Here is a 14,301-nt window from a genome sequence, read left to right as displayed (position 1 = left end):
TTTCTCTTGGTTTTTTTTATCATAATCTGCCACCTTATCTTCCGTTTGTCACTCACTCTCGGCAAGAGATTGAGCCAGGATTTTTAAGAAGAAGAGACAAAGATCCATTTGATATGACTCATAATTGCCTTGAGCCAAGATCTCTATTTGTTTCTCTTAGTCCCATTCTGAAAAAAAAAAAAAAAAACAAGTCCCTGACCGAATCCTGTTCATGTATGGTGTCTGATACACGCCAGAGCAAGAAGAAAACCTCACAAAAAACAAACTGTCACTAAGCCAAAACAAGCACCTATGATTTGAAAGGGCTTGACAGTGAAGGTGATTATCGGTAATGGGGAGGGAGGACATGTTTACACACACTTTCTTCCATTACAGCTGAAGTTCTGCTCCCAAGTTTAGTAGAGCCAAAAAATCTCTATAACACCTGTGTGTGTTTTTTTCCATTCAAGGTCTTCTTTTTTCTCATAGGCAACAAGTGACAGGTTAAACTAATGAGCTTGGACCTATCAAGCTCTTTTTATATATCCCATCAAAAAGCAAAAAAGCAAAAGGCCAATTTAAAGCTCTGTAGCACATCCCCCCAGAAAAGGTGAACATAATAGTCTTGGCCTTTCATTCACTGAGCAGCAATAACCTTTATGGGCCAAAAAGTAATGAACTGCTTGAGTCCATCTCTCTCTCTCTTTTTCTTTAATGTGTCTTTGTATTCAGTGTGGGGGCCTCCCGCTTTAATCAAAACCTATTTACCCCAAGTCACTCATCCTCTTATCTCCCTCTGCAACCCCTTTTCTTTTCTTTTCTTTTCTTTCTCTCTTTTTTTCTCTCTCTTGGCTTTTTTCTTTTGTGTGGCCGCAACCTTGTCAAAAAATAAGTACGCGGCACACCACAGGCTCTCTGGCAAAAAGACGACAGCGTTGTGAGAACGGTTGCTGTGGAAACAGGGCACTAGTGGAATGTGGGCAAATTGATATTTTTTTTTTCAAATATATATCGTCCTTCATTTTTTCTTTCTTCTTTGTTCATCCCTTCTTCAGCTCCCTCTTTGTCTGAGGACGCTGTTGAAATTGCCTTCCAAGAGACAGCGCAAGGAATGTGTCCGACAAAAAAAGACCGTTTTTGTTGCTGTATTTTTGCCATTTTGCGCAAACTAACCCCCCAACCTACCCCAAACTGCCAAAATAGAGCCCACCATAATAGGTTTTCACTCCTTCAATTTCTCCATCATTTTCCAGTCTTTCTGTGGAGAACTGTGGAGGATTTTCTGCTTGTTTTACTCATGTTCAAAAACTTCACACTGTGCCACTTGCCATCACGCCGGCACAATGCAAACACACAGACACACACACACACACACACACACACAGTGCACCGTAGGATGTGACCACAAACCACATACTTACACAACGTTAATCTTTTACCTGGGCACTGGCATTTCACAGAATTCACACACACACACACACACACACACACACACACACACACACACACACCTCAACACAGGGCCATTCACACTCACCTCAACATAGGGCCATTGCACCTGCCCAGACACACTGATGTATATGTTGTTACACACACACACACACACACACACTCACTCACACTGTGTCTCCCCTTCTGACTGAATGGGGAGGAGGGGGATGGTGGAATGGTTTTCACTGGAGTGGAGCACACAAAGTTTCTGGCAGCGGCACAAAGTTTTTTCCCAGCAGGCCACAGCTGGCTGCCTGTCTGCCAGGGAGGGGAGTGACATCACACAGAGAGACGACCAGCCTGATCTGCCACTTCACATCTATCAGCCAGAGAAAACGCAGGAGGGAAGGAGAGAGGGAGAGAGAGATACACAGAGAGAGAAAGAGAGAGAGCTTTGAAGTACAGCAGCACTCTTTCTGATTCGGGTGCTGATGAAACTACGGTTGGACGGACTGAAAGATGTTGTGGCATTGTGGATAGGCAACTGTGTCACCAGTGTGCGTGCGTGCGTGTGTGTGCTTTTTTTGTCGCATCAAATAAATCAGTTACGAGCTATTTAAAGGGAAGATTTATTTTCCCTCGCACAGTTTGTCTTGTCTCATAGAGTGAGAGTCAGTTCCCAAATACTCAAAAAATCCCTTTTATCAAAATCTTCTGGTATGGAGCACAGTCACCTTTAACAACCCCTCTGAATATAACATCTTTCTCTCCTTTTTCTCTCTCCCCTCATCCCTCTCTCTCTCTCCCTCTCTCAGACGGAGCAAAGAGGAGATAGTGTGTGTGACGCCGGCGGGTCAGGCCCCCGGACCCACCCCGGTCATGGTGGACATCAACGCTGCCGAGCTGAGGAACCCGGAGGTCAAGTTCAACTACTCTGACGACCCCACCATTCTCAAGATAGAGCCCGACTGGAGCATCGCCAGGTAATAGACACCACCGAAACCCTTTTTCCTCAGCTGATCTGTCAAGTATGAAACATTGTATGGTAACACTTTACAATAAGGGTACATTGATAAACTAGTTAGTTAAAGGTGAAGTAAGCGGTTTATTTATATTAATATAAGTGTTAAATCGCTCTTGATTCATACAGTAATCACTTACACAATGTGCGCGTTTTCATAAAGCCAATCTCTTAGTCAGCTGCTCTGCATGTAATAAGCAATTAAACTTTATGTAGTATCCCGAAATTTTATCCAATCACAAGAGAGAACGCTACAAACCGACACCCGTCCGCACCCGTCTCACTCATGGTCTCACTGCCGGTGTACGCCAGAGCCACACATGGGTGAATGTTTATGCGCCTACAATGGCGGAGCAGGTAAAAATCCTTCCCAATGTCTGTTTTGATGGTTTTTATTATATTTTATCACACTTATGGATCTGAGATGATGCTAGATAACTTGCTGCTCGAAGACCGCAGTGCATTAATGTGGTGACGTAGGGACGAGCGAGGGGACTGCTAACTGCAGTAACTGACAGGAAGTTAGCTAAAAGAACCATTCCGCTTACAGCTCCTTTAATGCTATTAATAACTGTTAATGCTTAGTTATCAGTCACTGATTGGTTCAGCATTAACTATGCTTAGTTAACTTATGCCTAGTTAAGCGTTGACTAAGCATACTTGTTAGTTAATGCTTAGTTTATGCATATTAAACATTAACTAAGCAGTTATTAATGGTTAGTTATTGCTTTGTTGATGCTGATTAAGCATGATCCAAGCAGTAAGTAACAGTTAATTAATGTCCCATTATTGTAAAGTGTCACCGTAACCTTTATAGAATTGTGGAGGATTTTTCTATGCTTGATCGATTCTTTCCCATAATGCATCATCAAAGTGATCCAGATGCTGAAGTTTGAAAACTGGGCAATGTTAACCAATGTTAAAGTGGTGTACTTTTCAAGTTCTGCTGCACCATATAGCTAACTCCATATGCTTTCATTGTATGATAGATAAGCATATTCTATATCATTATTTTATTATAGGTTGAATCAACACAGTCTTTGATCTACAATTCTGCTTGATGTACATCTGTACAACAGATACAAATACATTGATACATTATTAATACCTGGTGGTGGTTGTGTGTGACGCATGAATGCCTTATTTGCAGGAGCATAGCCAGCTCAACCAACATATGAACTCTTACGTAAAAGCTGATAAATGCATTATTCTGCTGGCGTAGTAGAAGCTAGAGTAGTATCGAAGAAAACTGAACATTCCTCTCCATTTTTAAACTTGTCTTGCTGTTTTGAAAGGCAAATTATTTATGCTGTTTATCTTTTATGTTTCAAAAGTAAATCTTTGAGAGCGGCAAAAGGAGGCTCCCGAAGCAGTGCGCTGCAAGTTGATGAGCTGCAGCCGAGATCTATCTTTAAATATTACTTGACTTATTGAAATGAGAATGCATAGCCACGGGAAGATTCCCTGTGCAAACACAACAAGCTGTGTTGTTGTGGAGGGTTCGGGGGGTGGCGGGGGGGAGGAAGCTTGGAGCTTTCCAAGTGCTAATGGGGCTCACTAGCATGACCTAGAAATGAAGCCTACATACACACACACAAACACAAACTTTGTCGACTCCCTCACTGGCTTCAAAAGTATAGTTCCAGGAACATGTCATGTGTTATTTCCCAGAGTTTTCTTACCGAATGTTTTTCTTTTTTGCTTTTACTTAATACAAGCTGGTAATCAAAACAATGGACGGATCCCAAAGAAAAAGCCAGGGATGTCATCCAAATGAAAAGTAACTGTAAGAATTACTTGCACATGTTGCATGAAATAGTTCCTCAGTTATTCTCTTAAACAGAAACACTTTTGTTGTCTGCATTGAGACACTCTTAAAGCAACCGCCTGCAGATATTTCATATTAAAAGACTATCGGGGGGAAAAGGGTCAATTATTTTATGCTCTCCAAACCCCATATTTTTTTATTTTGTTATTAAAGCAACACCTGACCTTTCTAAAGTATATTCCAGGTATGTATTGTAGCAGTATCAAACACATTAGGTCTATCCACCAGACACATTGTCACACTTCAGACATTATAACAGTCCTGTACTCTATCATCACAGGGGGTTGAGGTGAAAATGGGAGCTGCATTTAAAAACTCTGCAGGGATCATCAGGCAAAAGAGGTGTGAGCGGGCGAGAAATCTCATTCGGAAATAGGATAAACGGAAGGTTGTGGGTGGGCAAGCAAGGGGGAAAGAAAGTGTTGGCTCCAGCCTCGGGGGAAGAAATAACCTCGGCAGTTGGCGTGTGTGTGTGTGTGTGTGTGTGTGTGTGTGTGTGTGTCTCCCAGCCAATCACTGCTTTTATTTACCAAGCATTTTTGTCGCCATGTCCCCTCTGTTGACCCCTTGTGCTCGGGGGGGGGGGGGTGATTTCAAATTTTTCAAAACAGCACTGAAACCTCCCCTGTTTTCAAAAACGCAAATCTGACACTACCCTACATTTCAGGAAGAGGTTTTTTCCTAAGCTAACATCACACTGCAGAGATTGCGAGACAGTCACACCTTGTTTACACAGTGTAGCACAGTGCCCACAGTAGTACACCATCAAGTGCACACTGTATGTGTGGGGAAAGATCCTTATCCTCTCACTGAAAGCACCTCTGTGGAGTGTTGATACAAAGTGGTATTTTTACCCGATTTTAAACAACTGCCAGTTCACGGTTAATTCTGCACACTCCACAGCCCAATGTTCTACTATTGCACCGACAGAGGACAAATGCTGTGTTAAGCTCCTAAATGCCTTTGTCCGCTCGGTTTTCACAGCAGTCTCTGTGCGCCACTTCAACATCTGTCGCCCTCCCTTAAGCCTTCATAAAGCCCATACACTTCCTGGATATGGATGGTGTGTCTTGATCCCATGTGTATTTACATTTTACGATGCTCTGATTCCACTATGGAATGGATGTGAAGTGTAGTTGAGTAGATAGCAGGTCGTTAGCCACCATTGCTACAAACAACAAAACAAAAAAGAACACCACAGCTACTGAAATGGTCGACACCACTCAGTAATACAGAATATACTGTTTTTCATGTGTATCAATGCCTATATGAAACCGAGCAACATACCAGCCAGTGTACACTTTGGATAATGTATTGTTGCCACAGTGGTGGTGACTCACTCACACTGCCACTCTTGCTTCATGCCTTGCCCATACCCCACACTCCTGCTTTTAGGTTGTATGCTTACTTATTTAGCTGCTTGTCAGTGCTCCTCACGTCAGACAAAGTTCAGCCTGTGAGGCCAGCCGAGGCTGTGTCAAAGGCAGAGATGGGGAGAGAACAGAGCCTTCACCCATATTACCCATGTCTCCGCCGGTCAGCGTCACATGGGCCTGAATAGGTCACAGGTGTAGTAAAGGTTACAGCACACATGTCAAATCACTGACAGTGGCGCGCTAGTTGCTGAATGTATTGTATGTATGCGTGCTGCAAAAATAACGCAGTGCAACTTGCCGTAAGAAGAAATCTTCCCTGGGATTTTTGAGAAGGGATTTATAGGCTGCGTATTCGCCTATTCTTTCCCCTCCAGTCTCCATATCGCTTTAAAGAAGCTTTTAACATTCATGCGAGGGCATTAGCATTCCTATCATTACCTGAGAAATGGTCTTCCATGAATAAGCAGGCGAAAGGGCTACACAGCAGTAATGGTGAAATCGCCAACTGGAGGGCCCTCTTGGCTCCGACAGAGAACAGATTGATTAACATTTATCCAGACTGATAGGCCTCCTGAATACTGTATGTATGCTCTCGGACCTGAAAAGGGGGAGAAAAAAAGTACAGCAGACAATTCATGAACATGTGACGCATAGAAATGATTTCATTTTCCCAGTACCAGTATAAATGTGCTTGTCTTGATTTTCTCTTCATTAAGTCTTGTTATCTCTCTCTCTTTTTTTTCTCTAGTGGAGGAACCATGTTGACCATTACTGGAACCAATCTGGCCACCATCAAGGAGCCCAGAATGAGAGCCAAGTATGGAGCTGCCAAGTCCCAAAATGTGAGTGGTTGAATCCGGACACCCGCACACAGTTTTTTTTTTATTGACAAAAACAGAAGAAGAAAAAGCCATGGACTTGATTTGGCAAGCGAGACAGTGTGGGACCAATAATAGACACACAGGTGTCTCTCTATCTCTCTCACGCTGTCTCTGTGCTGGCCCCCTCCTCCTGTGGAAAAAGTGATTTTCAGACCACACACACACACACACACTCCTGGGACAAAGACAGAGACGCGCGCACACACACACACACCTCACCCGTCGGTCAACCAGCCAAGGGCCCGTTTTCTGTTTGTTTTTGATGTTGAATTTCCTTTTAGCAGTTTAACCTTTGAAATGTCAACCAGCAATAAAGGGGCTCTGGCAAATCCCCCTCTCTTCACCTAGCACCATGGGGCTTAGCTAACCTTTCTCCCACTCTCCATCTTAACTGAAAGTAAAAAATATCCTCCTTTTTTTCCTTTGTCCACTTCACTGCAGTTATTTTTTTGTGCATGGTAAATGCTTCTATTGACCTATAAACACAGTGTTGTTCCGTGTGATTTTACACACCCTTTGTGTGTGAGCATTTTAGAGTGTGACGTATTGAACATAGTTTAAGGCTATAACGTGCTGTGAATGCCATGGTCTATCTAACTATGGTGTGCTATCGATAACAGCAACTGGCTGACCTCTCCTGTTTCTCTGAGTGTCATTAGTCTAATTTGTTCTTCGCTGGCTGATTTAACTGTTGAACCCCACAGGGGATGTTCCAGATGATATCAACACTGATTACAACACTGATGATATTAAGCCAGCCTCTTCCTCATTATGTCATTACAGAGACATTTAATCACTCATATCCCATGACCCTGTTTCTGCCGTCGCATACGCTGTTGATTGTGTACTGGTTATGTTTTGGGAAAGAATGTTAAAATACGCACGGATTTTGAATTTCTAGCCAACAATGCAAACATTGTTGGCTAGAGAGTAGACATGTTGTGTTGAAAGATGGGGAATTGAATCATCTTTGTCAAACTTAAAGGTGGAGTCAGCGATTCTGGAGAACGCTTGTTGTCAAAATCAGTGAATTTCTTCCTCACGATCCACAACCCGTCCGTACTGTGAGTGAGCTGTAAAAAAAACAATGTTCATACACAGCCTAGGCTCTGTAAACAGTGTTACTGGCTATGTTGGGCCCCCTTTGTTTACATTCATTTGGCTTACATACCCGTTTACAGAGCCTGGGCTGTGTATTAACACCAGATGATTTTTTTGCAGTGTACATAAAGTACAGTACATACAGATATCATATATTCACTGATTTTGACAAAGTGATTCTGACAACAATCATTTTACAGAAACGCTGACTCCACCTTTTTATTAAACTGTTTAAAGATATCTTCTCCCCTGTTCCCAGTCCCTCATTCCTTTTTATCAACCCTCTCTTCCAAATTCCCCACTCACTCTTATTTTTCTCTCTCTATCTTCCCCCTTGTCTAGAACTGTACGGTTGTCAGCAACACTGTTATGGTGTGTTTGGCGCCCTCTGTGGCCGGGTCTGAGAAAGGCTTCTCTGAGTCTGGCAGCAGTCCTGATGAGATCGGCTTCATCATGGACGACGTGCATTCTGTGCTGGTGGTCAACGAGACCTTCAGCTACCACCCGGACCCCGTGTTTGAACCTCTCAGCCCCTCTGGCATGCTGGAGCTCAAGCCCAGCTCACCACTCATTCTCAAGGTAAATTCGCATTGCGCTCGTAGCGTTGATCTGCTATGGCCTGCTATCCATTATTGTCTTTACATGGCATTGCTTTATACTATCCAGTTTGTCTTTCTCTGTGTATTCTTCTATAGTAGTCCATGTATGAGGCGGAAGAAAAAGGGGGGGGTTCTTATATCTGAATGAATGATGTTAAGAGGGAGTATGTGTTGGTTTTAGTTCAAATCTTGTTTGTAGGTTGCTAACTCTAAAGCTGTGGGGAAAAAAAGGTCTTAAAACACATACTTGGTGCTTCAGGACAACAAAATGGTTGCCTGAGCGTTTGCACTCAGTCGACAAGCTATAAGAGCTGTAAAAGTAGATAGCAGCCCTTGTAGTAATATTAAGTATTGTCAGCAAAGTTCAAAGCTCAATCTCACAAAATACTTATTTTAGAAAAAACCGCTGCATTGACCTCCCAGTTGGCATCCAACGACACTGATAAGAAGCTGACAGGCATTTGAAAATTATTTGCTCCCAAACATTCACCGTACACAGACACTTCACTCCCTCCTTCCCTCTCTTCGCTTTGAGAGTGTTTCTTTTCAACGCAGCCCGTCTTTCAAATGTGCCTCAACCTTGAAAGATGTTATTACTCTGCCGCCTGTCTCCAGCGGTTTGGAGACCTTTAAGGTAAAAGAAAAGTCTCTTCTGAAACGCCCCTCTTTTAAAATCAGGTGCGAGGCAAAAGTAATGTTTATAAAGTGGAGCCATGCGTCGCACTGCCACCTGTTCAGATTTCTATCAGATAAACTTCGGAAGAAAGATTTCATCGCCATGTTTACTCTAAGCCATAGAGGCAGTATACGTGTGTATGTATATATATATATATATATATAATATATATATATATATAATATGAATCCAGAGTGAATTTGCAATGGCTTTGGACCCCGCCCACCCACTCTTGTCTTTTGTCATTTCACCTCACGCTTTGAACTTCAAAGCCCTCAGGAGCGAGAGGGAAAATTATCATGCAATTTCATGGTAAAACTGAAGCCCTTTTTTTTTTCAACCTGTCAATCAGGGCGGGGTATGACAAATGAAGAATCACACCTCTCTCTCCCCCTGTTACTTTCAACTATAATTCTATAATGAAAAGCTCTGATTGCACCTCGGTGAAGAACTGCCCAGGAACGGCATTCTATTAAATCATTGTGCAGAAATTAGACGTTGTCGAGATTTTCCAGCAATTACTTCCTTGCACTCCTTGCCAAGCGTAGGTACACTGTCAGCAGGGGATCAAACAAAATCTAATCATTGATTTGACTCATTTGAGTTAAAAGTCACATACTGGTTCAAGAACAATGTCATGGACTTGGTAGTTAGTTAGGAAAAAACAGAATGTGTACATTATTTTCATATTATGGAACCCAATCGTTCAGTTCTCTCCCACTCCACTGAATTATAAATAATATTTCAGGACATGTATGTGACATGTATTATATTTTAATGAAAGGAAAACAAGGTAGGCTTTCGTTTGATCCCAATCCGCAGTGCATCTCACGGTTTGGTCAGTTTTCTATGTATTGTCCGACAGCCTCAAAGCAGAAGCACTGTTGCTATGGTTACCTGCAGTTTAAAAGTACCTTGCACACACACTTATAGACCTGTGGCGGAACAGTTGAAAGACACCTGCCAACCAATCAAAATCCAGCATTACTTTTTTCTTTCTTTTCGACGGCCTTAACCACAGTCTGAGTGAACCCCCTTTACATCAATACTGCTACTGGTGATTCTCATGTTATTTGTGTGGCCCACCCCACACACTAGAACCTTATTTAAGTAACATTCGTCTTTCTTTTTTTCCAGGGCCGTAACCTTATTCCATCAGCGCCAGGAAACACTAAGCTGAACTACACGGTGTGGATCGGTGAGACGCCCTGCATTCTCACCCTGTCTGAGAGCCAGCTGCTATGTGAATGGCCCAACCTCACCGGAGAACACAAAGTCACTGTGAGTGAAACTTTAAAGACTTGTTTACATCTCCGTTTGCTGAATGTTGTTTTTTCTACAGTGATGTTTCTTTCTTCATTGACTTAAAGGTGCACTATGCAGTTTCAGGATAGGGGGGTTTGTTTACATTTGCAGAGCATGCAGATAATTTACTAAACATATATTCTCGTCATGTGATTCTTAGTATTGAATAATTCTATCATCATAAATCAAAACTATTTTGAGGCAACTGGAACCAAACTAGACTAGAATATGTTTTGTAAACAAAACTGTGGGCCCTGCTGCTGTAAACGACGACAGTGAAGTAGTGACTTTTCCAATAGCTTCCTAACTTCAAACGGTGTTCCAGGGATCCAATTTTCCCTGTGAAAGAAGTTTGTTTATTCAGTTATGAGAATATACCTTCGAAAATGTTCACCTCTCTGACGCACCCAAAGTTACATAGTGCACCTTTAACTTTTATTTATTTGTCACACATGAGGCAAAGCATAACACCATCCCAAGTCAGGGTATTGCATACAGCCATACACAACCCTGAAAATGAGCATCATCCCTTTTTTTCTCGTCACCTCTGGTGCATCTGGCTCACATATTATACATATAGTACATTTATTTCACACCTCTCTGCCAGTCTCATTCTATAGCCCCTTTTTCTGTCTCTGCTATTTCCGCTGTGCTATTCACCCCCCTTTCTTTCTGTCAATGCACTTCCTGCCTTTTCATTTATTCATCTCATTCTTATCCTCCCCATCCATCAGACCTAAATCTCTCCCAATTACTCTAGATTTCTCTCTGCCCCATTCATATCACTGCGCACACATACAAACACACACAATCCCAGTCTCTATATACCGTAGGAGATGCTTTATGACTGTATTTATATCTTCCAGGCTTTTTGATTGGTCTGGTTTTGGCTGGCACCCACCTTGGGATTTGAATAGTATTGATATTCAATAGAAACAAAAAAAATATATAAAATGGCTAGTGGGCGTTAGAAGGTCTGTGCCTATTTTTAACCCTCCTCCGTTTCATAGACGTAAGCCAGTTGAATATGGAATGAAAAGGGAAAAAATATAAGGGGGGGGGGGAACATACCCCAATGTTTTTTTTTCTTTTTGCATTCACATGTTCTGCAAGCCAGAACTGTTTTGATGTGATATGGTTGAAAGTCATATATGTGTGTGTGTGTGTGTGTGTGTGTGTGTGTGTGTGTGACTGTGTGTATACTTTTATGTGTTTCACTGCACTCAGAAGACAGCCCCCAGGGCACAGATGTTGCCTCCCCCAACCCAGATATAAAGGTTTTTTTTTTTGGGGGGGGGGGTTTGGCCTACACTTGGCTCAATGCGACACAGCTTGGTTTGCTAGTTATAAATGCGATATGGGATTTGGCATGAGGCATACCCGAATACATTTTATCATTATATAGGATTTGACAGCTGGCCCAGGTGTAGGACTAAAATTGTTGTAATTTGGAAGTGTAGCTCTGCCAAAATAATGTGTCTGTACATTTTCTCTATGATTTTCACATCACGCGTATAGTGCACAGCTCTAATGTTGGTAGCAGCAGCCTTATTTATCTTCGTCTTTTATGTTCCTCTATATTAAAATGGTTTTCAGCTTTGGAGCCCTGTCAAAAACTGCTGCAAACAGACCCACATCTATATATTCATTGTGGTGTCTTTCATCCAGCTTGCTAACCACACAGAACTTATTGAAGGTTTTTCTGCTTGTAATCTAACTACTCAGGTGCGCGTTGGAGGCTTTGAATACTCACCGGGGACCTTGCAGATCTACTCAGACAGCCTGCTCACCCTGCCTGCCATCATCGGCATTGGAGGAGGCGGTGGCCTGCTCCTGCTGGTTATCATTGTGGTGCTGATCGCTTATAAGAGGAAGTCGAGGGATGCCGACCGCACCCTCAAACGGCTGCAACTGCAGATGGACAACCTGGAGTCCAGGGTGGCCCTCGAGTGCAAAGAAGGTGAGTTATACCTGTCCAGTTACTTTCAATACACTGGGATCCTCCTGCTTTCTTATCATCTTTCTCCCTATTTTATTCTCTTCATCTTTTTTTCCCCCTAATGATTCCCATCGTGTCTCCAAATAACTTTCTGTAAAGCTCTCCCTCGCTGCAATAGTCCTATCCATTTCTCCCTCTGCTGCTTTCTCCTCCACTCTCTATTTCTCCCTGCCTCTCACTGCCAACTGTCCCCCTGCTGTTAGGTGGCACTGGTGTGTGTGTGTGTCTGTGTGTGTGTGTGTGTGTGTGTACACGCGTGGGTGCTGGTGTGTTTCCAGAGCAGTACTTTGATCTGAGCCAGCCACCAGATGTTGGCTCTCCAACCCAGGAGAGAGCCGCCTGGCTGGCCTCACTACTATCCACACACTGAGAGAGGGAGGGAGAGATGGAGGTTAGATAGATACAGGGCACAGAGGTGGCGAAGTGAGCGATAGGAAGAAGGGAGGGATTTGGCAATGACTGAAGCAGAGGGGGAGAAAGAGAGAGACACCACACCAGTACATTAGCATATATTCATTTGGCTGGAGGTTGCATGGATCCGGTGAGAGCCTACTGATGCTGTTACTGGTTTGTCTGGCAAGAGAGAGAGAGCGGCAGATGGGTAGAAAGAGGAGGAGAATACTGATAGCCAGCACCATCAGAATACATTTGTTTTTTGAGATCACTGCACTTGTTGCACTGCTTTAAACTCAGGTGCTCACGTGTATGCATAAACATAGATGTTCTATTGTTGCCATTAGGGGTTTCCCAAAAACTCATATGCAGGTTTAGTTCATTTCAAGGTGTGTACTTTTTAGCACTCACATTCAATATTGTAAGATAACAAGCAAAGCCTAAAGCCCTCACTTTACCATAATGAAACTCATCTTTTTGTTACACTGCCCTTGTCTGGTAAAATCAACTCGGTTCCAGACCTTCCGGTTGCTCATTAAAAAGCTCTCTGCAAATTAGAGCTTTGTAGGATGGCCTTGAAAAATGGCGACGTCATCTATTTCTATGTCTTCTTAACCACCTACTAGGCTACATCCTTGAGCACACCAAAAAAAATTGGTATAAAAAAAGAAAGAACGGAAAGCACACGTGAGCTTGACACTAGCTGTAGAGGTTGTTGTAAATCGATTCACAGAAATAGCCACCCTTGAACTATTAACATTTACAAAAGTGGAACTGCTCCCAGCAACTGTTCCACAAAACACACCCCACTCTTCCAACAGAGAATTGGCACATACACACAATATCAGGCTGAATAAAATGTATTTAAGTGCAATAGCATTCAAGTCTGATTATCAGGCAATGATAAACGCCCAGGTCTTTGAAATTCCACTCTTCCCCCTGTGCGCTACGCCACCTTACTGTCATCACCTGTGCCACTCATCCACTCAGGGAATGACTTTGGGTCCACACACACACACACACACACACACACACACACACACACACACACACACACACACACACAGACACACACACCAAACACAAACAAACACAAAACGTGTTTTTGCACTTTGCACCATTCCTTGACACTGGAGTCTTCATGTCCTATCCTGCTCGTTCGCAACTACCTGCGATCACACACACACACACAATCAAACACACACACACACACACACACACAAACTCCCACAGCAGGTCAAACAGTGATTGGCTGGGTGTTCGGGCGATGAGTCCAGGTGCCCTGACCCTGTCTGTCCCCCACTGTCACCACTGTCTGGGAGAAGACAACAGGATGGATGGAGGAGGAGGAGATAAATAACGCAGGAATAAATAAGAAAGGAAAGGGGAAGAGGTGGGCCCGTAAGAATAGATGGATAGGGAGATTATGAGAGAGCGAGGGAAGCAGATAATACTTGAGAAAGATTTCAAAATTGTGGAGCGAGGGAGATAGAAGTTATATTTGAGGATAGCGGGGCGATGAAGAGAGGAAGATAAATGCCGGGTAAATATTTTTGTCGCAGCATGGGATGGCTAGACAAATAAGCAGGCAATGTGGAGTGTAGAGAAGGGGCTTTTGACACAGTTTGGTTTTGCCGCCTTACTATCGCACTATTCAGAAAGTGTTTACTTGTATATATTACTTATCTTTTTTTATCCTTTGTTTTTATTTG

The 14,301-nt window shown here is 42.9% G+C and overlaps 1 protein-coding gene across 1 annotated transcript in view; it reads left to right on the top strand.

Moving 5' to 3' along the window:
• plxna1b (plexin A1b) overlaps positions 1–14,301 on the top strand; it is a 198,523-nt gene that overhangs the window by 165,144 nt on the left and 19,078 nt on the right. Inside the window, exons 16-20 of the mRNA XM_080025401.1 lie at positions 2,226–2,393; positions 6,384–6,477; positions 7,960–8,196; positions 10,030–10,173; positions 11,923–12,157. Of these exons, the coding sequence (XP_079881527.1) occupies positions 2,226–2,393; positions 6,384–6,477; positions 7,960–8,196; positions 10,030–10,173; positions 11,923–12,157 (878 nt within the window). The remainder of the gene's footprint in view (positions 1–2,225; positions 2,394–6,383; positions 6,478–7,959; positions 8,197–10,029; positions 10,174–11,922; positions 12,158–14,301) is intronic.

The sequence above is a fragment of the Ammodytes marinus genome (genome assembly GCF_949987685.1).
Source record: "Ammodytes marinus genome assembly, chromosome: 4".
NCBI lineage: Eukaryota > Metazoa > Chordata > Actinopteri > Uranoscopiformes > Ammodytidae > Ammodytes > Ammodytes marinus.
This window is presented reverse-complemented; position numbering and strand designations above follow the sequence as displayed.